Raw genomic sequence first — 24,623 nt, 5'->3', positions numbered from 1 at the left:
CTGCTTTACCTTTCCAAAGACTAGTACCTAGTTTTTACTGATCAATTCAAATGTTCTTTCACTTTCTCTTCTTATGTAGTTTTTAATCTCTTTTTCATCGGTTCCTCCCCTTACCCCTCATTCCCTTTTAAAAATTGTTTCTCATCTACATAAAAAGCCTATTTATTAGGAAGTGTTGAATTATTTGAGGATGGATTTTTGCATTTATTATTAAAAACATTTTTAATCTAAACTCTATTTGGACTTTTTCTAATATAATCAGAAAAGATCATATATGTAAAAGTTTATAATTTGATAAACTTGTGAACTCATTGACATAGTTAGTCCCTCCAAAGATGAAAACGGCAATTCTTCAGGTTTTTCCATTCTGTGGGACTTTTGCCTATGTTCCCCCAACACGCTCGGGATCTTATTCTAAATCTCTTGACATTATGTCCATCTCTTTTTATTTGATATATAAAGTGCTTTAGAAACTTTAAAAGTTCTATATAAATCTGTAGTAGCAGTGGTGTTAATTGTGGTTATGTACCAGTGGAGCCCATGGATTTCTAATATCTTCTCTCAGGCTATCAGCTTGGCCCAATTCCTCATGAGTGATAGGCTGTAGCATATTCATACCTATCATATGAATTTCATTGCCATTTGACAATTTAGAACTTTTATTCTTTGTAGTTCGGTATTTCAAGATTTATTGATAAACATCAGTATGCCACTGAAAGCCTATTGTTAAAGATGTGAACCTCTGTTTCAGAGGAAAAACTGAAAGCATTGTACAAATTTCCCAAATTTCAGCTAATTTTTTTTCCTTCTCTTTACTTCTAGCCCTTTTCATCATCGATCAACAGTTACTTTCTAAAACATATACACTGACAGATAAAGTCTATGAGTTAGTCTTCCAAGTGTAGATTAATGTCTGGACAATTTTTACAACATCCACACTATTTCTTGTTGTTGTTTTTCCTTGGAGAGTTAGCTCAAACTCAAGGGATTATGGATCTCATTTAGGAGTCAGTATAATGCTCCCGAGCTTTACAGAAGCAATGCAATGTCACCCATCAGGAGGAAGATTTGGGGAACCACTCATCCAATTAAACTCCATCTATCTGGATTATTCTACTTTTACTGGAAATCAAATGTCTGTCAAAAAAGGAGGTTTTTAAATTCTTTTGGTCCCCTTGTTGTAACTAATTTATTTAATCTCAGGGGATAGGAATGAAGAAAAGGAAGTATGATGTGACCAGAGTAGAGGAAATTGCCTGGGGAAAAGTGGATCAAATGGGACTTTGTTCCAGGGAACTAATAATCAGGAAATTGTATTTTCTTACTCTAAAATATCATTCTCATGGCAACAGATGTATTGATAACAATATATATCCTAAATAATGGATTTGGAATTTTTTTTTTTTTGAAAAGCATTAAACCCATGAAGATATATAATCAACAAAACTATGAATTACTACTTCACTTTACGAAAAAACAAACACAGAAACATACTGCTTCCCTAAATATTAGATAAAATATGAGTTATTGTCTCTTTTACCATACTAAAATCCTACCAGAAAAAACAACAGAACAGTAGCTAAATGTTTGCTAAGAAGCTGCCTATTTTTCTACCCATTTAAAATCAACTTCTTCATGATTTATAGTAATACGTCTATTCTAAACTAACCAACCTAAACATGGCTTGGTAGCCATGGAAGAGACTTACCTACGATACTATCAATCTGGGAGTCAGTTGTGTTAGAAGCACTATCTTGATGGTCGAAGCAGCATTCAGTCCCATCTCCTACAGGCAAATGAGGCTGTTGGAAACAATTAAACAACAAATGTATTACTTCAGAATAAAAGCAGGTAAATTCACATCTTAATTACCAGGCTTTCTTAGAAGGAATGAGAATGTACCATAAGGAGCCATAGGAAAAAAAAATTCTAGATATGCAGGACTTTAAAGAGAGAATTTCTTAGTTTGTTTTAAAAGAAAACTTAATTTAGAACTCTTAATACCTTCATGTAGACAATTATAAATTTTAAAATGATCCACTAAATGTTCAAAATCTTTCACAACTTGATCAATTTAAAAATAAATGAAAAAACATTCTAGGAAATTCAGGTCAAGCCAAGTCAACAAGGATTTATTAAGCACTTTCTATGTACCAGGCACTATGCTAAGTGCTGGAGATAGAAAGAAAGACAAATACAGTCCTTGACTTGAAGGAGTTTACATTCTACTTGGGGAGACAGCATGTAAATTACATACCTACAAAATATATACAGGAAAAGTTGAAAGTAATCTCAGAGGTAAGGTATTACTAGTATTAAAGCTTTGTAAAATTTGACTAAGGCTATGGCATGTTAACCAAAGTAAACTTTTTCAGAAATTTTACTATAATGAGGACCAATAATTTCATCTCCCCAACCACACTGTAAATTCTCTGAAGACCTCTACATCTTACATTTCTTTTGTATTATACAACACCTCATAGTAGGTGCTCAATAAAAGCTTATATAGAGCAATCTCAATCACTGTTGCTAGAATGCTATTCCTGTTATGTATTGCTGTCTGATGTCTCTGGTGTCTCCTTCTCTCTACTTTTCTCTTCCATGTGTTTATCAGCTTTTGCAGATTCAACTGTCACTTCTAGACACATGACTCCTAAGTTTACATCATTCCCTTCTCTCCATTCAGTCATTTACTTTAAGCATTTGCCACCTCTAGTCTGGACTATTACAATCACCTAATTGGTCTTCCTGACTATCTGTGGCCTTGTTTCTTAACCTGCAAAAAAATAATGAAATTGGACTACAGAGCTATAAAGATGTCTTCCCATTCTAAAACTGTGATGCTATAATCCTCTGCATAGCTGCCAAATTGATGCTTCTAAGATACAGCTTGAAAAGCGTCAGTAATTACCCTTCAAGACTAAATTCAATCAACTCTGTCATTTAAAAGTCCTCCCAATCATAGTTTTAATGTTTTTCCCCCCAGTCCATTCTTCATGGACTCTCTCCAGCCAAACTGGCTTTAGTGCATCAGATCATTCCATCTCAGTCTTTGCACAGGCTGCTCCCTAGATCCTGAAGGTTCTCCTTTCTACAGCTAATCCCATGGAAACCCTAGCTCAATCTTGAAGTTTTTATTTGAAATCTCCCCCTACCAGAGGTGCTAAGCCCTACTCTCAAATTACTGGTATTTACTTTGTATGTAGTTTGTATTTGTTTTAAGTTTTTATTTGTTTATCTAGCACTCAGCCCAGAGTCTGTCCCATTATGATCCAAACCAATGTCCTAAGTGCTCTCTATAATTATGAATTATTGTTAAGTCACCCATCTCTGGAGTTTGTTCTCACCACTGATGGATTAATAGGGGCACACAAAAGAAACTTAATCAATGCTTCCTGAATTTAGATCAGGGTACCACAAAAAGAGTGGTAAACGAGTTAGAAAAGCTAAGATCCTTAAATAAAAAGCAATGCATTTAGAAAAAGTTCACTAGGAAAGAATAAAGCAGAGCCCTTAAAGTCGGGCTTATTTTTTAGTGAGTCAATTTCAAATCCCCAGCATCTTCCCCCATCTCCTCTCATAGTTATAAGCAACCTTTAGGTCTTTGCATTCTTTAATTGCTTTTCTTCCACAGTATAAAACTGCTTTTTAAATGGGCAAATCTCTCTTAGAAAAAACTGTGACAACATTACAACAAAGACATGTGACAACATTACTATAAAGAACAAAGGAAGATCAAAGATGATAAGAGAAATAAGAATTACTCTTTACTTCAGTGTGATGGTTCTCAGCTGACCCAATGTTACAGTTTGCACCAGCCAATGAACTGAGAAGGCCAAAGCTTTGGTTTCTTTCTGAAAGGGGAAAAAATATTACTGAAAAAAAGTATAATTCCAATTATTAAAGGCAAGAAGCAACTAAAGTAGCTATGTTTCATTATTTGAAAAGCTGCAAATGGGATAAACAATTAGAGAATACTACAATCATTACTAATCACAGAAATTATTAAATCACACAATTTTACAAACTGAAAAGCAATATACAGTAAATGATTTGATCTACGTAGATCCTGAAGAACAGCTCTTCTTGGGATTTAGAAAGGTCCTTTATTTTAAAGAAAGTTTCAGTTCATGAAAGCAAATGTTTTCTATCAATGAAGGCTTAACTTAACTTAAAGCTATCGAAACTTTATAGGAAAAAGAACACATGTATGGTCCCATTATACTGAAGTAATTTGAATCCAGATAGAAAGTTGACTGCTAGAGAGAGAAAAAAAAAAGTTATCTGCTTTTACAACCATTCCACCTCTTCTTCTTTCTACCTCTTTAGGTTTGCTATTTATTCTTTCTCTCCCTCTCATTTAGTGTCCTCTGATCATCCCCAAGATGGGTCCAGCTGCAATGACCTAATTGTTGATCCCTTCTATCACATTCTACTTCTTCTCTTTTCCTCTGCTGAACAAAGGATGCAGCCTTCCTGTCTTCACTTTGTAGAAGTCTTGGTTTCTTTTCAAGCCTCTGCTCAAGTATCACACTGTATATAAGATCTATCTCCACTGTTCTTCACCCACCAAAAAAAAATTATTTTGCATATATTTCATATTTTTATTTCATAGATTACAAAGAAAGTAAACAGAAAGCATACACAGAGATTTGGAAATGGATGATGAATATAAACAAGCCAAATAATACAGCCAATGAGGAATCTTAAAGAACAAGGGGGAAGGATGTCATAAGGGAAACACATGCTAATAAGTGAAGATGGGTTGGACATGAAATGAGATGTAATAGATGAACAACTTTATAATGTCAGGAAAAATCTAGTTAGGTATCCAGTATGTTGGGTTGATCTACCTGTGGCAAATTTATGGAAAAACAGGGATAAGAACTGTACAATAAGAGGAGACTGAGCTGCAATCTGTAATTTTGGGGGTGAATATTTAAACCTATGAGATTACAGATCAATTTGAATATATGAGTACATTTTATATTAATGTAATACAAGCCACTTAAAGATAGAAATTTTAATTTTTTTCCTGAACTTATTACTTTTTTAGGGCAATCCAATCTGTAAAGAATAGTTCAGTATTTCTATCTTTTTAGATTAGTTTGTAACATATTTGTATTTTACTAGATGGTTAATTTTGTACAAGTTTCATATAGTTCTGAAAAACGCAATCATATTTAGAAGTTATATGTCTTTTAGCTTTAGTATCCCCCAGGAATTTATTCAATTCTGTGTTTTCTCTTTTACTTAACTTTCTGTTAGGCTTATCTGAAACTAAGAAAAGGATATTAAAATCTCCTGTCATTACTGTATTACTGCCTTCTCGTTGTTAATTTTTCTGCATTCACCAAATAGTAAATTTTTTCAGCCTCTTAATTTTATTGTATATCTTTGTTTTTATAAGCAACAGATTGTCAGGTTGTGTTTTCTCATTCAATCTACCATTCCTTTTTACTTTATCAGATTATTTAATCCAATTCATCTAAAGTTACATATTAGGCTTATATCTGATTCCATTTGCCTCTTAATACCCTTTCCCTTACACTGGGAATTTGTTCTTCCTTTGTAAACATAGTATTATCTCTTCAGTTATTTAAGCTTAATATACTTTAAGGCAAGTCTATTTCCATGGCTTACTTCCCCTTATCCTGGAGCTGTGTCCCTCCCCTTTGTTACCCCTTTGCTTACTTTTGAAATTTTGCTTATTCTTTTTTATTTCTTTCCCTCAGTTAAACAATCAAGTAAAATCCTTTTTGCTGTCTTCTCCTTCTACTTCTTTTGTTGTTTTTAGAATTGCATTTTCTGTAACTTTTTCTAAAAATAAAGTTCTTACCCTCATTCACTCCATTATTTATCTTCCCTTTTGGTCTATTCTAGACTTTTACTTTTTGATTCATAGGTTTTGTACTTACTTAGTCCTTCTATAATCTTTGTATTCCTGACAAAATTAAAGTTTCTAATTTACTTACTTTTATCTTCTCTTTCCTAAACAATTTCTGTTACTGCCTTTTAGATCTTGACCCTGGGCCCCCTCCTTTTGTACTTTGTCCTTGGAAATACTAATATCTGCAAGTGAGAGTATTGCCCCATGGTAGAAATTTCCCTGATTGTGAAATTTATTATTAACCATTGCCCTCCACACGGTCATGTTCTTCCATTTGCCTTGACATCTTTTTCCTGAGTCCCATTCTCTCTTACTTGTCTGGGTGTCAGTTGAACCCATGGTCTCTGATTACTCTTTTGATTTTTCTGAAGTAAAATGAGTGGTTTCTCAAAGCACTAAATTCCTTAAGGAATTCCTTAAATTCCTATACATCCATATAAGGTTCCCATACACCTTTAAAGAATCTTTTCCTTTTCCCATGGAAATATTCCTCAGCAGTAACCTCTCCCTACCACTGAAACAAGATGTTCCCTTTTATTTCTTTCTTCTTCATTTCAAACCCTCCCTTTAGCTCCTTATCCATTGTCTTCCAAGCTCTCTTCTTCTGAACAGATGACAAAAGTTATTTTCTTTTTATTGTTGGCCTTTTCAATCACAAGTGAATTCTACCAATTAATTATGATGTACTATACATTCCCATCTTCCTTCCACATCTTTTCCCCCTTTTAATGTATCCTCCCATTCTGTAATCTGATTCATCTATAAGTGGAATGTTTTGTAATTTAGTATACCTATTTAACCAATTTTAATCGGACTTCCACTTTCAGCCTTGTCTCCTTATGTGCTTTTAGAGAGAAAGCTGCTGTTATTACAATAACAGTAACAATATTATAAATTGTTTGTCATATATGATGGCCTTTCTTGCATATCTGTTACCTGGGGTATTTAAAAAGCAAATACTTTGTTCCAGTCTGATTTTCTTTCTTCATCTTTTTTTTAGTGAAGTTGTTTTTTTCCCACTAATGGTTAATCTCAGGTTTCCAAGTTAAATTACCTTGGGCTGTACCTCAAGCTCCTTTACTTTTCTGAACCAGAATAGTCTGTCATTATTCAAATTTTCTTTCCTGATATCTGATGTTTTTCTGATAATACACAGAATTTGTTGTTTGTTAATGGAATTGCTTAAACTCTGTCTTTGAGTTTGACACCTCAACTTTTTTTTTTTTCTGGAGACAGTCTGTATGTGGAAACTTTTGATTAGTACTTGGTTTTCTGGGTCCAGAAGTCCTGAGCAGTTTTCTTTTCTTCTCTTTATTAAAGCTTTTTATTTTTCAAAACATGCATAGATAATTCTGCAAGATTAGCCCTTGCAAAACCTTATGTGCCAGTTTTCCCCATCTTTTTCCCACCTTCTCCCCTAGATAGCAAGTAGACTAATATATGTTAAACATGGTAGAAATAAGTTAAAGCCAATATATGCATACTATTTATACAATTATCTCGCTATACAAAAAAATCAAATCAAATCAGAAAAGAAAATGAAGAAAATAAAATGCAAGCAAACAACAACAGAAAGTGAAAATGCTATGTTGTGAACCATATTCAGTTCCCACTTGAGTAGTTTTCTTATATTATTTCTTGCATTATGGTGTTCAAATTTTTTATGACCTGTCATATTTTCTAGGAGAGCTATACTGATTAAGCTGTCTTTCTACATAACATGTCTTTAAAATCAATTATTTGCATTAAAAGATAAGGTTTTCTTTGAACATTAGTGCTTTTTTTTCCTCTTCTTCCAAATTGTTCTTTGCTTTAGCATTCCCAATCACTTATTTTCTCTTTTGTCTTTTTATTTTTTATTTTTGGCAAGACTTTCAATCATGGATTCAAGTTTTTCTAGGCCAGAAATTCTGCATTCCTAATTCTTATTTCTTTTTTAAATTACTCAGGAACATCCTGCTGTGATTCCATGTTTTCCTGGAAATCTAGAGTCTCTTGCCTCATAACACGTTGAGACATTTTCCTTTGTCTTGAAATATTTTTTTCATAGATGTCTGGACTTTTTAAGTTGAATTGGAAGCCATATTCCTTTCTGTTATTAAATCTTCCTTGTTGATTTATCTGTTTATATTCAAGAATTTTGAGTTTTTTTTTTTTTTTCCTGAGAGCTTTGGTGATTTGATTTCTCCCTTCTCTCCCCCTTCACAACCTTATTCTCTCATTTTCTGACTCTTTCCCCTTTGATGGTGGTTTACTTGAAGTGAAGATCTCAAAGCCATCTCAGCTTCCTTCTGTGCTGGGCAATTCATGTTTCACAGTCTTCAGTTTGCCCCAACTAATATTTGGGAGTACAAAACTAATCTTAGATGAATGCTGGGCTCTTTTCACTTAGGCTTACTGGGATGCCACACACAAATCCTTGCCTTAGTTATCTTTGTCTTTCAGTTTTCTGGCTGAGCTCCAGTATAGTACAAAGAGTTCATGTGCTGGTATCTCAGAAGGAAGAGAAAAAATAAGCTCTTATTAAGTGCTGAATATCAATCACCTATGTTAAGTGCTTTATAAATATGATCTCTATTTCTCATAACAACCTGGAAATGGAGGAAAGCACTCCCATTACACAGCACAGAAAACTGAGGTACACAGAGATTAAATCACTTGTCCAAGGTCACACAATTGAATTCTGGACTTTCTGCCTCTGGACACAACACTTTTATCATTTTATCACCTAACTGAACCTAACTAGGCAAGGTTCTGCCTTTTGGCTTCCTCAGCACTGGGAGAGGTTCCAAAGGTTGTGAGAATTGTAGTAGTTGTCCGGTCCTCCAACTGGTGGTCATAAGACCTACAAATAGCCCCATTTCCTTTTTGTCTTTATTCCAATGCCTAACAGGGCCCTTAATAGAGGCTTGTTATTAAATAAATAACTGAAAACCTAAAGCACATTCTCCACTTCCAAATAAATTTTCATTTGACAAAGAACTCTGAAGTAATAAGAAAGAGGTTGTATTCCTTAATCATATTATTTAGTCAATGCCAAGTCTTGGCTTCCAAGTGATATATAAAAGAGAAAAGTAAGGTTGCAGGGAAGTCTTCAGTTATTCCTTCCAGGCTCCACTCAGAATTGTCTATATGGAGGCAGTATTCCCTCTCTGGATGCCCCTTTTACTCCATATTTCAAAAAGTAGCAGTCCTCATTCCCTTTGTTAAAGATTCCTAGATTTCCTTTTTAAGAACTGCCTGTTCATGTTCTCAGACCATAAACAATTTTGAGGACCTTATAAAAGGATGAAGAATGAAATGACCAGAACCAGGGTTTATACAATAAAAACAACACTCTAAAAACAACTTTGAAAGCTGTAAGAACTAAAATCAATACAATGACCAGTTAGGATTCCAGAGGACTGATAATGAAATATGTTCTTCATTACAGAGGTAAAAGATTTGGTTACAGCATTAGAAGGTAACATTTTTCATATAGCTATTTAGGATATGTATTTTGCCAACTATGTATTTTGTTTTTCTTTTTTTCCTACAAAAATGGTGAGGGGTGGGAAGGAAATAAAGTAAATTTCATTTTTTTTTTTTTTAAATAGAGAGGTAAAGAATGTTTCAGATGTGAAATGTTACATGCACCTTCAGATGAGAGCACTGTAAAACGAGTTTTACTTAACTTTTATTTTGTTACAAGAGACTTCTCATAGAGTAGAGGTAATCTCTTGTGAAACAAAAGACATCAATAATTTTTTTTTAATTTATCCCCTATTTCCTTGATAGCCAAGGAACCCATTTTAAAATTTCATCACAAAAGAATACAACCAGAAAAATAAGTTAATGGATTAAGTTTATCCAGGGTTAATATTTTTCATGATCATATTCAAGGAAGGCATTTAATAAATATTTGTAGATTTAAACCCCAAAGTTATTTTATTCAAATTACAACACATTTTTTAATAATCTGTTTTTTAAAGAAATTATGTGTAATTATGTAATACACCTATTATATAAACATATAAATTATATGTATATATGTATGTAAATACATATATGTAAAAACCCTTAGGAATTTTTAAAAGGCCACATTTGGATAAGACACTTCATGTAAGATCCTATATGCTCTTCATATTAAAAAGTGTTATCTGAATACAAAAGCATCATACAAATGTAATTTGAAAGACTTTGTGTCTGTTGTTGAAACTAACTTTATTTCTGAGTAACTTTGAAAATTAATAAAAATTTCTTCCCTATTTGCAGCTTAAATTTTCTCCCTTTGCTGTTTGCCAATTCATCATTTATATATGACAGAATAAGATACAATTCATGCTGTCTGATATGAAAAACCAGATATGATCTATGACTATTCTCTACCTACAGATAGTCTATGGAAACAGGAAGATGACCCAGAAGACAATAAACTGAATTGGCGTCAGGAGTCCAGAGTTAGTGCTGCTATGCCACTAACCAGATGAGTGCCTTTGGGCAAGTTAGTTTCCCTATTTGGATTTCTTTTTTCTCCTCTAATAAGATGAGAAGGATTGACTAGGGGATTTTATAAGGTCCCTCATAGCTCTAACAATCTATGATTCTGTAGATGAATTAAATAGCTGCCCTTGGCTATGGTTTTAAGAATTTAAAAATTACCAAATAGTGGCAGAAAAAAAGAACACTAAATGTCAGAACCCATTACAGATTCACACTGACAGCTAAGTGTTTACAGTCCTCACGACAATTACAATAGGCCGAAAGGACTTTTCTCAGCATTTTCTTATAAATAATGGAGAATTTAGTCAACTGAAAAGACACAGTCCATTATGTTCCACTGCTTATATTTTAAAATAGCAAGGAAAATTGCAAATTATCAAGATTAGAGAATTAGTTTTTGTTTAACACAAAAGCAGGTTGACTACACATTAATGTTATGCCATCCATGGAGCTCCAGGCTCAGAAAACTGTAGAGGTTGACAAAATTTTATACACTTGCAATTTATGCAGGACTTCAGTTTCCCTGGCTCAATGTTTAACCAAAAGTGCTACCCATGAGAACACATTGTAAAACAATTCTCCTAGTCAAAGAGAATTACACAAACCCCTTTTCCTGTTTGCGGGCATTCTCCCATGTGCTCTGGTTTAGGGCATGGAAATCTCATCCTTACTAAAAGGGTTTTATTTCTGTAGCAGGTACTTGTTGAAATTGGCTCTACTATCTATGGTTTTATTGATGTCACAGGTTACTAGGTTGGGAAGAAATGAATCAGTCTTCTCAACTGATTCTTCTGAAACTTCTGGGCTGCAGGAAGGGGAAGCCAATAAGCCATGCCAAACAAATTATTATGGGAAGAAATGGCAGTAGTATATTAACCTTAGTCCTATAAACACATCTGATTCAGTTCTGGTAGTCTACTAAGCTAACACCATTGGAATTGCAAGTAAAAATATAATATTATGATACAGAAATAAAAATGATGCTAACTAATGAATAAGTTTCTCCTAGAAAATATCAAAAAATAAGATTTTGTGGTGTGTGGACTAAAGGTGGGGGAAAAAAGCATGATTTTTTTAAAGGTAAGTTTTGAGAAAAATTGAAAACCCAAATTTTGTAACTAGAAAGATCCTCTAGGATAATTTGCTATAACTCTCATTTCAGAATGACTTAAAAGGCAGGTCTTTTTGAGGCCTGGTCCAATGTTTAGAGAAATAAAGAAGTACCACATGAGATTTGTTTTTCTTATAAAATTACTATTTGGGAAATTTCTCCTAAACTGAGACACCCCCCCGCCAAAAAAAAAAAAAAAAAAAAGTTCCCAGAAATTAAAAACATCAACACAAAATACCAACCCAACAAAATTAAAAAAAAAAAAAAAAACTAACTTTCCCAAATATTTTTGGGTTTCTAGGTCTTCATATATCCAGTGTAGAAAGGACAGTTTCTATATCTATTGAAAATTACTGTTTAAATAAGAGAACTCATTTTAAAAACTACCTGCTTCTTTGTTGTTCTGAGGAAAAAAACGATTTGGAAACTTGATCCACCTAATGGTGAGATAAGGCAGAGTACAATGCCACCTTCTCCATTTTCCCTAGGAAATATCACCACAATTTTATGCCATCAACAACAGGCCAAAAGATCTCCTACTTCCTTATGTTACAACCAGGTAGGAATAGCGTGGACCAGAGTCAAGTGAAACCTAGAGACAGCAGAGGGAGATGGAGAGAGAATAAAGAAAAGATATAAAGTTTCCGAACTTAAGACTGTAAGATACATTTCCTGCCCTCAGGATACTTATATTCTAGTACAGTTAAAACACCATACAAATAGCTATCATGCAAAATAATGCATGATAAACACATGTGAGAAGTAGAGAGTATTTTTTGTTTTTATGAAGCTTACATATAAATAAAGGCAATATTTATTTACATAAATTTTTTACTCTATAAGTCTAATCCAACAAGCATTTATTAAATGCTTACTATAATGTATTTAAGTTTAAATTACAGGCAGAGTTCCAAACATGCCAGCTATGCCATGCTTGGGATGCCAAGGGCCTCTGTCTACTGGAATATTCTTTTCCAGTGCCAACCTCTCTTTATCCTCACCTATTTCCCTAACCAGACTTTATGTCTCTCTGTCAGGATTTCTAACCTTACTTCCAATCCTCATAATAAACCTCTTTTATCAATCTAAAATTTAAATTTATTTTAAAATGCTTTTTTCTTATCTTTTGCAAATTAATCTTCAAAATTCAATTTTATTTTCAACTCCAAATTTTCTCCCTCCTGCCTGCCTTCCTCCTCCTCACTGGGAAAGCAAGAAAAACAATACCTGTTAAAAATATGTATTACCAAGGAAAAAAATAACTCTAGGATTAGCCATGTTTCCCCACCATCTCCTGACACCATCCTTGTATCTTCCCCACCCCAATCACGACTGAGTCCATCATCTCTCTATCAAGATGTGGAAAGCATTTTTTAACATGAGTCATCTGGAACTGTAATTGGTCATTGTATTTATGAGAGTTCATAAGCTGTTCTTTACAAAATTGTTATATAAATTGTTCTCCTAATTCTGTTCATTCCACTTTTCATCAACACACACAATCTTTTTTTCTGAAGTAATTCCCTTCATCATTTCTTAGAGCACAACAGTATTCCATTATATTTACATATCATATCTGGTTCAGCTGGACTCCAATTGATGGGAATCTCCTTCGTTTTCAATTCTTTGCCACCACAAAAAGAGCTGATATAAATATTTTTATAATCTGGATCCCCTTCCTCTTTTAAAAAAAATCTTTTTGGGGTTACAGACCTATGCTATGGTATTGCTGAGTCAAAGGAGATGTATAGTTTAAAAGTTTTGAGTACATTATTCCAAATTACTTGATCATTCCTTTACTTTTCCCTTAAAAGTGTACATTTTGAAATTGTTAATCTTCAAATTCTAGCCCCAGCCTTATACCTCCCTGGACAGAGTCTCCTCTGGATATTCCAGCTGCTAGTGATTTCAAGGCTCCCCTGGAAGCCCTCAGCCCTCACTAAGCAGGGCTCTTTTGGGAATCATGCCTTCTCTAAATCCATTTCCTTCTTTGAAAAAAGAAGGGTTGGGCTAGATGTCTGAGCCCCCCTTAGCAGCTGTATAGTGCTGTTATCTAACAGCTCTTCCATTCTAGACTTTAAAAAGGTATTTTTCATTATTGTTGGGGTTTTTTAGTCCCATCTCTAAAATTAGATTCTAAGTTCTTTGAGGGCACAAAGAAGTCGCTAACCTTTTTGTACAGTACCTAGGACCTTAAACATAATGGGTGATAAATAAGTATCTTTGGATTGTATAATGCCAGGAAATTACAGCTTTATTCGCTCCTCTACTAGTTCAATGTTTTTTATGACCCAGACATTTTGTGAAAGCTATTCAGTGAAAATAATTCTCATCATCATAATTACAAAAGACAGGGAACCAAATGTCTGGCTTTCACGTACAGCCTTTGACCACAAACCATCCCACAGACTCAAATAGTGGTTGTGGGTCACTCAACTTAGCAGCTTAGATTTTATCTACATTCCTCCCTTTGAGCAGTAGCCAGAAGATTTTTGGGTGGAGGAAGCTTAATTTAGAAAATCTGAAGGGAAGGTCATACTGCGGGTAAGCTGATGTAGAGTGTCTCTTCAAAGGCACAATCAAATTGTAAAGGGATTTCTAACTTGGATTCCTTTGTAATAATCTATTTATTGCACAGTGAAAACTCAAGAAAAATTCTCAAGAAGTATGAAATTTACAATGTACACAATGATATCTAGAGAATTCTTCCTGTAACAAACTGGGCATGTGACTGGGTCCTTTGGCTTATTAAATTTTACAAACTGGGAGAATCACAGGACATAAGAAACAAGACTTTAAAAGGTGCTGTTAAAGTGATATCTCTGCCAGAAAGGCCATCTCTTCTACTAGAGGAATAACCATTTACTCACAAATGCTAAGGAAATAGCAGAGCCTGTCTTGCTCTTATAGTGTGAATGTAGCAATGCTAGTACTTAAATAGGAAAATAATTACTTGTGGCTCCAAATAAAATAATAATGTAAAACAATATATCATAAGGCATATCACCACTCATTAGTAATGTACAGATATTTCTTACATTAACTATTCAACTGGTTTATATGTACTTTGGATAAAGTGCAAGGAAAAAGGGATGAAGTTAGTCTGGCTTTATCAACACCATTCGAAGCAAGCCTTCTTAAAGGAATAGTTTATTTAAAGGAAATAAGTAAATCAACTCAAAGTCTCTCTGATTTTATAATCGCCCCTAATCAGTCACTTTAAACAGCAAGTCTGAGGGATTTCAAAGTCTATGAAATCATTAGGTCTTGATGGGCAGTCCCAGGCACATCATTTAGCTTCACTGTGTTCATTTCTCCATCCACAGAATTACAGATCTACAATACAACTAGAAGGAACAGAAAGATTCTAATCCAACCCCCTAGCTATAGAGATGAAAAAAGTAAAGGTAGAGTTTAAAGTACTTGCCCATATGGCTAATCAGTATGAAAAATAGGATTTGAAACTAGGTCCTTGGATGCCAAAGCCAGAATTTTTCCATTGTGCTACACATTGTCTCGGTATCTGTCTCTGTTTTTTCTATGTCCTTTTTTTAATTTTCAAAAAATTTCTTCCCCTTTTCTCTCTCGATCTTGTGCCCTCTCTCTCTCTTTCTCTCTCTCTCTCTCTCACACACACACACACACACACACACACACACACACATACACAACACACACATCTGGAACTGAATCCCGAGTTCTGCCATTTCCTTTCTCTAGGCTTTGCCTTCTCCATCTATTACGTGAAGGATTTAACCTAGATATTTTCCATTAAAAATCCCTTTAAGTCCTAATCTCATATGGGTAACGGTGAGTTTCCTAGATCATTTTAGTCATAACATGAGAGAATTTAGAGCTAGAAGCTAGATCACTGGAGAAGATAGACCATGGAAGGGAGGATATTTCACAGAGTTAGATTTCTTAGGCATATAAACAAAAATAGCAATACAAACAGAAAAGCAAAATAAGTTGGGTCTTATTGTCAGGATCAAAATATTCTCAAAGATTTTCTGGGAGAAGGATATTAACTTATCAACAAGAATAAGCATAAGAATAGCTGTAACAGTTAAGAAACCCAGAAGAACATTGGTTAATGGAACTGGTGGACAATTTCTTTGGTTTGCTTGGAAAGGATTTTTAGACTTTTGCTCCTTAAAGATACAATTCCATCATGGAGTTCATTCCTAACATCTTTGAGGCTAGAGACATTTCAGGACAATAGAGGAGCCTCTGTGGGAACAGAACTGAGTTTTGTATATAATCTTTTCAACCAAATCCTTTTATTTTAATTACATGACTAAGTTCCTTGATTTTCTGGGACTAAGGAGAAGGAAAAAAAGAAAATGAGAGAATGAATTCTGATTCAACATTGGAGAGAAAGCCTCCAATCTTGCTGGATTGATTCTTTAGTATGATCTAGTGGCCTTATCTCCCAAGTTCCAGTCAGCTCAAATACCACTGAGCCCCTCCTCTCACTCTTCTCTATATGAAGTAACAAATGGCTCCGTTAAAAAAAAAAAAAAAAAAAAACTGGAAACTTCACATTCACACATGGATCTGAAATCAGAACCAGGAGACAGAGATAAAAGAGGGAACAGAGAAGAGGAGGAATAAAGTTGAAGCCTTCATATTCGACCAAAGACACAATGCCACTCAGTGGCAGAACCAGGCCTAGAATCTGGGTTGTCAGAGACTCTTCTGAAGATGAATAAAGGAGGATACTGCTTTAAGAATAAAGGAATGCTTTAAGCTTCTGGGGAATGGTATTAAAATTAATAAATAGGATATGCTATAACCTGAATTGGTTCTCTAGGCCTTCATTTTACATATATGTTATATATATTAAAAAAGGAGAAGGAAAAAATCTAAGGGAAAAAACTAACCAATAGACCTAGCCTCTTATGAATCAAGCTGGCCTCTCCCTTAAACCACAAATCCTCATTCAGGGAACATGTAATTGGTCTTTGGGTCTTACTAAACATATATTTTACTTGGTAACAAGGCAAAGGAGAAGAAAAGTGGGCAGGAAGCCACTCTGTCTTCAAGTTTTGAATTAACTCCTAATATTCTGATGTAAGACTATTTTCCTTTTCAATAGCAATTAAAATCTCAATAAACTTGCAAAGATAGAAAATTCAATCAATTTCATATATTTTCAGTATTACCTGACATGGCAATTAAGTTTTTCAAGCATGTAACAAAACTTGAATGTTGCAGGACTGTATATCAGCCTGGTCCTTACCTAACTTGATTTTTACAAAGCTCTAGAACTTTTATATTTTCTCAGATTGTATAAAGCTAAAGATTTCCATGAAATTACTTAAGTACTACATGTTCTTTGACTATTCATATAAATCTTCATTTTTGTAATGCAAAAAGAATAGCCACAGTAATTAAGGGAGCATGTTAGGATTAAAAAAACACAATTATAATGTCAAAAGTATATGATTTTTTTTTGAGAAAGTGTTATTTTATTTTTATAATGATAGCAATGGTGATTAAAATAAAAAAGAAAATGATTATTATTTTCTAAAAAGCATCTACCTTAAAGATTCACATGTACTTAAAAAACAATAAAATGGTAGATAGAAACTGAGGAAATCTAGTGTTCCTAATAACTACAGAACAAAAAGGCAACTAAAAACTGGAAAAGATTATCAGGAAATCTATTTTTTTATTTCATGGTTTGTTTGTTTTTTCATTATTAAATCAGATACACATAAATTGTACGAGACAACACTTTAACATATTCAGGAAATTAGAAGAGATCTCAGGCACATTTGATCCCATGTAAAAGTTCAGCTTTCATTTTACCCTGAAGTAACTGAACAACAAGGTGAAATGATCATTTCTACAATTAGAAGCAGATCTTGGGATAACCTTTTATCAGAACTAAAGAGATTATGCCCTTTAAGTAATTAAATTTTTACATAAGGTTTCCAAGTACACAAAAAACTGTTTTTTCCCTTCTGATGCTAATTAGTAGCACAAAATAGGTTTAAAGGCCACTCAATACTAGACTAAAAAAAATTATTAGAGTACGATGGGAAAAGATCTCAAGAAGACTAAAAGAAGAGGCCAGGATGTCCTTGACAAGTCAGAAATTTCATAATTTTAAAATTTTCTCTCTAATCATCCCTCTCTCCATTTCCATTGATGTCTTAGGCAGGGCTTCTTCAACGAATGTTCAGACTCTGTCACAGGCTTGGGATAATGCTTCTAGGCCCCCTTTCCTCTGTTCCATCTCACAGAGTGCTGCCAGAGTCAGCTTCTTAAAACAGCTATTTCATGTCACCACTCAATTCCAAAATCTTTACAATACTTTGCTCCTCTCCTTCAGTCTAGGGTCCAAAATTCTTATTCTGTCCTTCAATGTTTTCTGCCTTCTCATCTTCACCCTGCCACAACCCATTTCTCAATCGTTTCCCAGCATGAACCTGCAACTCCACAAAGACTGTCTATTCTGTTTCCCAAACAGATTTATTTCTTCACTCTTTTAACCTATCAAAACACCATGAAAAGAAACAACATGAAGATTTAGATGAAATAAGGGTAGACTCTCTAAACAGAAAGAAAACAAAGCAGAATCAAAAGAAAAACAGATGAAATAACTGCAATAAAATATAAATAAAAACACTGAAATGCAATTCAATTTAGATTAAATATAATGAACAATTTTGCTCATAGCAAATAGACAATGCAATACTACCCTCTTCTCAATAAAGAGGAGATAGACTAAGCGTATTGAACATAGCATATTCAATTATTCTATATTTTGGTTTTGTTTGACTTTTTCTGTTACAAGAGAAGATTCAGTATAGAAGTGAAAAGGATACTGGCAAAAAGCTGTGATAGAAAAAAAAAAGACAAAAAAAAAAAAAAAAACAAAAAAAAAAAACAATCAAACTTTTCACCTATTCTCCAAAGTCCTAGTTCAAGATGTCCGGGAAACATTCTCTGATTATTTCAGCCCATTCTGTTTTTCTGTTTTGTTTTGTTTTTTCTTCTCTCAACTATCATACTTATTATCAATAATGATTCCAGTTTTGCATTTGGTTGATGCCATACTATATTTGATTATTTATATTAATGCTTTGTCTCCTCAGACTATATGCTTCAGGAGTACTAAGACATGTTTTGCAGTTTTCTGGTTATCTCCTTCATGGTCTGGCACAGACCTTTGAACATGGACACTCAAGAAATATCTGCTGAGTGTACAAACAACTATATACATGTACAAAGCTCTTAGAAATGCTACTTTTGTCCTTTCCAAAATTGAGGACTAAAGTTTGAGCTAAACGCTCTCTTATCCAAACATGTTAGAAAAATTAAAACTTACACCATTTTTTTAATGGATTCAAAAAGAGAAGATAATGACTCCAGTCAGTGCAATTACTTACCACTCTTCATTACTACATTCGACCAGACATTGGCATTCAAGGCTTGTATGATTCTTTTTACCCCGGTAGATTCTGGGAAGTCATCTAATTGAAGAGGGGGTGGGGGATGAAAAGGATAAACACATTTTACTCAAACTATGTTACATATATAAATAAAAAAGCTTTTTAAAAAAAAATTCATAAATTAACACATTAAACAGTGGGAATTTCAGATTCACAAACTACCAAACAGAAATGAAACTTCAAGGTGCATGATTGAGATTACTAAAAAAGTACAAATTTCACTAAACTATTTCTCATGATAAGATAGAAACATTAATAAAAAAGCTTTTATAAGAACCTTATACATAGTAAGTATCCAGCAAATATTTAATACGTAACTAACAAGCAAATCCACTACTAACAAGATTCTTCTATAAATGAAACCTCATGAACTAATTCCTGTAGTGTAGTTTTCTCTGAAGCAGCTAGGTGGCTGATCTGGATCTAGAATCACAAAGACCTAAGCTCAAATCCAGACATCTTCATCAAGTCACTTAACCTCTGTTGCCTTAATCTACTAGAGAAGGAAAAGAAAACCACTCCAGTGCATTTTTGACAAGAAAATTACATGAACATTGTACTGTCCACAGAGTCAAGAAGAGACAGACACAAATGACTGACTGAACAACAATAATTATTATCTCTACTAGCTCATAATGGACAATAATATTCTATGAAAGACAGATATCCCTAGGACTTTATGATCTTTAGATATTAAGGAAGGCAATAATAAGAGTTGTCTAGAGAGAGACTAAGGGATCTTTGAAGGTGGAGACTTTGTTCTCTTACCCCTAAATAAACAAATCCAAGCATCTAGTATAATATCATGAATAGATTCTCAGAGAGATAAGTGATAATAGTATATAATAATATAGGATAGCATAATAGCATATAATAATAACTAGCATTTACAATGCATTTCAAGGCTTGCAAATATTATCCCTTTTATCCTCACAACTATCTTGGGAAGTATATATTATCACGCTCATTTTAAAGATGAGGCAACTGAAGCAGAAAAATTAAATGCTTTGTCCAGAGTCCTAAGTCTTACTGACTCCAGATTTAATGTTCTATCCACCATGCTACTTAGCTGCTCACTATTTAATAATAGAAAGTTCTTGACTAAGCTTTTTTCTAATCAGAAAATATTTAATATGTGGCATGTAAAGTTGTCACTGAAACAAACAAAAGGACATGATAAACAAAAAATAAGGCATTGAGAGATCCTGTTTTAAACCATGAGATAATTATCACAATCACATTTCATTAGGAAACTGTTAACTTCAAAACAAAGTACTTGGGGAAGCATTTCCTATTTTATGACAACTACTGGAAAAGCTGAAAAGCAATTTGGCAGAAATTAGGTTTCTGGGAGAGTGGCTGAAAAAAACCTGTAGCACAAGAATGTAAAGTGACTACTACTTCATTATAAGAAGTGACAACGATAAAGAACTCAGAGAAACATGAGAAAACTTGTATGAACCAATACAGGATAAAAATGGAACCAGGAGAACATCTGTATAATTAGGACTTAAACACAGAAGGTAAACCTGGAATAACCACCAGGACCAGCCTTAGTCCCACAGAAAAGACAATGAAATGCACATGTTCTTTTGTAGGTAGAAATGTGAGATGTGACAGAAGTGGACCACTGTGCAACCTATGGTGGACATTGTTCCAGCTGGTTTTATTTAAATTTTTTTTTTTAATGTTATAACAGAAGCCTCATTTTGCATGTGTGCATGGGGAAAACTATGATATAAACATGAAAGACATCAATAAAGTGTATCTTTAAGAAAAAAGAAATTATGGTCTAGATAAACAAACAGAAAGCAGCTAACTTAATGGAAAGATTTATACTTTCGACGGTTTATAATTTCAAGATTGTAGGAGGAAAGACTAACATTTGAAAGGCTTCCCATGTCACTAAACATTCATATTCAAAAAAGAGAAGACAGGAAGGAGGGTTCTAATGGCATAGCATACTAAAAAACTGTTATTGGTCCAACAATTTTACCAAAACCTTAAAAGAAGACTTATTAAATTTTCATATGATACAAAGCCATGTAACCTTGGGTTCAAACCAAGAAGATGAAATGTAACTTGGATCAATGTAGAGATCTATATTTAAGTTTAAAGAGTTGTAGCTGCTTATGGATAGGATAGGGAAAGCCAAACTTAACAGTAATTCATGTGGAAAAAAAAGAAGTGGGCCACAAGAAAAAAGGCAAGATATCTAGGTATCATGTTACAAGAATGGGCAATAAAGAAAAGTTCAAAAAGACTTTCCCTGAAAAAGGGTATTTAGGACATCTCACAAAATGTGAAACATATCTATTTACAGTAATAGTGAAATTCATCAAATCTTAGCATTTGAGAAGCTAGAAGTTAAAAAAATAATAGCAAAAAATTATTTAGATTGACCAAGCTGAGAAGTTTATAAAGGTCTAATAATATCACTAGTTGACATAGTATTTATTCTCAGTATTAGTAAGTTCAGACCTACTGAGTACATCAGGCAATCAATATACTAGCTGACTAGCAAACTGTAAAAATCAGAAACAAAAAGCCACAGTGGTTTGAAAGCTGAGAGTTATGTGCACTAATATTAGGCAGCGCCACAAAAGGCAAAGTATTTTAGCAGGTTGTTGAACTCTGAGGCTGTTTTACATCTCTTTCTATAAATGTTTTGCACAAAGTGGGGAGTACAGACAATACTACCACTTATAACCTCTCTGGAAAGCCCTAACATCTTGGCTGGTCAATGGCTCATTATCATTATCATTAATGACCCATTACAACTAATACAACCTTAGCATTAAAGCAATACGAAGTCATTCTGTTAGGGAAGTTTCTTTCTAGGCTTATGTTACTAAAAAGTACATGGCTTTCTAAACACAATGGCTGTCTAATATCTTGTCATTTCAATTACATATGTAATAGATAATCTAGAAAGTTAAGGTTTGGTTTCCAATATTAGAATTGATATTAATTTTAATATCAATTTTAAAATGATTGGGAGTTCAGAGCTTTAGGCAGAAACAAGGTATAGTATAAATGAATTGAAATTAAAAATGAAAATATCATTTTAAAATAAAAAAGGATAAGTGTTGAGTTTTGAGGCCAATGTGATCATAAAATTCGAGTTCTGTTCTGAGAGGTTTAAAAAAGACAAAATAGGTATCATTTATTTGTCAATTTTCATCTTCAATGTTTTTAGAAACTTAAGAAAAATAGTCTACATCTTTCATTTCAATTTTGTACTTCTTCTATTATCAGACAATATCTTCCTTCTCAAATAGAGGGAATTTTATAAAACACTGTAAAATAAACAGGTAGAGAATCTAGCTATTTTCTTTTTTTTTTGGACAGTAATAAGATTCTGTTTTATTGTGTTTTTTTCCCTCACCCTACCCAATATCTTATCTTCTATTGACCTTCCTCCATTCTCTTAGTAGTTTTTTTCTTTTTTAGAAATACCTATTTTCATACCAACTTTCTAGAGAACACTTGTATGTATGACCCCCTACATATTCCTCAGTCTGCTATTCAACATGCTCTCTAACTTTGCCCCAACTTGCCTCTCCCACCTCATTTCTCCCTATTTTTCTAAGACTGGCCATTCCAGCCAGACAGGTTTCTTCTTTGTCTCCTCCACATAAGAACCATTTCTGTTTCTATACCTTTGTTCTTACTGCTTTAATATAATCCTCTCCTCAGTCCTGGCTCCAATTAAGAATTTTTCTTTAAGTCCAATTCAACTCCTACCTTCACTGTGAAACCTTACTAGATCACTCCAAAAAGAGTACTTCTGCCCTGAATTTCTGTAGTGCATGTTATTCATATTGCTTGTTATTCGTACTGCTCATCTGGCAGTTATTACAGGTTACCCTATAATGCCTGCTAAACTTATAAGCTCAGTATTTAAATGCAGAACAAGAAATGTTTTTGGATGATACTGAAAATGTAGATTCTAAAAATCTCCTGAGGAGGACCAATTTCCCCACTGTCCAAAACCTGTATGTCCTTGCATTCATAGTTTTTACTACAACTTCCTCTAACTAGAGCTATTACCTCACAGAAACCATGCTAAGTCTAATCAACTCCAACGATCCAAAAGAATAATTTAGTAGCTAGGATGATCCTAAGATCACTAGAATTCATCCTTCAGTAGCTACAGATTGAGATGGGTGGGAGGAAAGGGGGACTTCAGAGCAACAAAACCTATTATGAAGAAGCAGACCAGGATTTGTGGTGAGCTTTTTCTTCTCAAAACTCAGCCAGGTGATAAAAGTTCAGATCTTTTATTATCTCCAATATAGCCCGGTTAGCTTAGAGGCCTATCTCTTTGCTTGGTTCCAAGAGCTCCCTCTGAATGTCTCCAAATCCAAAGATTTGGTCCTTCAGCCTCTGCCTCTGCTTTCTTCTGCCTCCAACCAGCACAGAGATGGAATGAATCTCTTGTCTCCTTCACTTGGGGCTCAGCTAGCTTTCTGATGAGTCTTTCAGACTAATCAGATTTATTTATAAAAAAGCTAAGAAAAGGTCCACTACGGGGTCTGAATCTCAACTAGAGAACCTTTTTAAAAAATGAAAATTATTGACAATGTCAGGTGAATGTATTACTATTTAAGTCTTTAAATCAGGTTAAAAATGAAGAAAGCTTTCTGATTTTATTGTGACTTTTGCCATATAAGAATGCATTTACATCCTCTTCTAGCTCTAGCTTGAGACTATTGTTGACTGTTGTTTTCTACTGAAGGAGATTTACATTATAACCACCTACCATCTTCTTCAGGTAATTCTTCTGGACTAAGTTCTACCAACTCAAAACCATGCTGGATGCACCATTCTTGAGCTTTTGGTCGGTTTACACCTAAAGAAAAAAAGTAAAAATAATATTCATATAAAGAAAAAACACTAAATGACACCAAAAAACAAGCTTTCCACTACTCTAATTTCCCTCCTTAATGACAAGTTTTAAAATGGGGAAACTACAAATATATCTTTGTCTATAGATATAGATCTACACAGGTATATATAAGTATATCTATAGCTATGCATATAAACTAAAGATTTCTGAATGATTTTCAAATACTTTATTCTTTTCCAAAAAGTCTTTGATTGGCTAGTTAAAAGCTGTCAAAAAGATAAAGCCTTCAATACACTATATTGAATTCCAATCTAAGAAATTGCTCATACTCTGCATTCCAAAAAACTGGAAAATGTGTACTATTTTAGTATCTCACCATTTTCAGAAACTCTGTCACACACCAAGATCATCACTTCCGGTAGCCATGCTTCTGCCAGTGGAAGCCATGATGAAACACTGTCAAGACCAGATTTCTTGGGGAAAATATAAAAAAAATACACATTAAAAGATGGTTTGCATCAAACTTACTCCCATCCTATTCCCACTAAAAAATAAAGAACACCAAGTAAGTCAATAAGATCTCTTATAGGGACCATGAAAATATGAGTTCTTACTTGTGTGCTGTCAAAGTAAACTATGAATGCCTGGACAGCCTCTGAAATTTCAGCTGTGATGAGGAATCTATTTGGCACCACACACAGATTGATGTCTGCAGAATAGTACTTGTTATCAATAGTCCAAGGGTAAAATCTCACACCATTGTTTGCAGGAGTATCTGCAGCAAGATCTTCTGTTCCAAGAATATCTTTAAAAAAAAATTAATAT

The 24,623-nt window shown here is 33.8% G+C and overlaps 1 protein-coding gene across 3 annotated transcripts in view; it reads right to left on the bottom strand.

Moving 5' to 3' along the window:
• Positions 1-24,623, bottom strand: part of AAGAB (alpha and gamma adaptin binding protein) — a 55,963-nt gene that overhangs the window by 12,575 nt on the left and 18,765 nt on the right. For all 3 annotated transcript variants that reach the window (XR_007951034.1, XR_007951035.1, XM_051980801.1), the window contains exons 2-7: positions 24,413-24,603; positions 24,175-24,271; positions 23,712-23,801; positions 18,884-18,967; positions 3,772-3,854; positions 1,709-1,802 (exon numbers count right to left, since the gene is read on the bottom strand). Coding sequence is in view for 1 of the 3 variants with exons in the window: in XM_051980801.1 (XP_051836761.1) it covers positions 1,709-1,802; positions 3,772-3,854; positions 18,884-18,967; positions 23,712-23,801; positions 24,175-24,271; positions 24,413-24,603 (639 nt within the window). In the remaining 2 variants the exon portion in view is untranslated. The remainder of the gene's footprint in view (positions 1-1,708; positions 1,803-3,771; positions 3,855-18,883; positions 18,968-23,711; positions 23,802-24,174; positions 24,272-24,412; positions 24,604-24,623) is intronic.

The sequence above is a fragment of the Antechinus flavipes genome, chromosome 2 (assembly GCF_016432865.1).
Source record: "Antechinus flavipes isolate AdamAnt ecotype Samford, QLD, Australia chromosome 2, AdamAnt_v2, whole genome shotgun sequence".
Taxonomy (NCBI): domain Eukaryota; kingdom Metazoa; phylum Chordata; class Mammalia; order Dasyuromorphia; family Dasyuridae; genus Antechinus; species Antechinus flavipes.
This window is presented reverse-complemented; position numbering and strand designations above follow the sequence as displayed.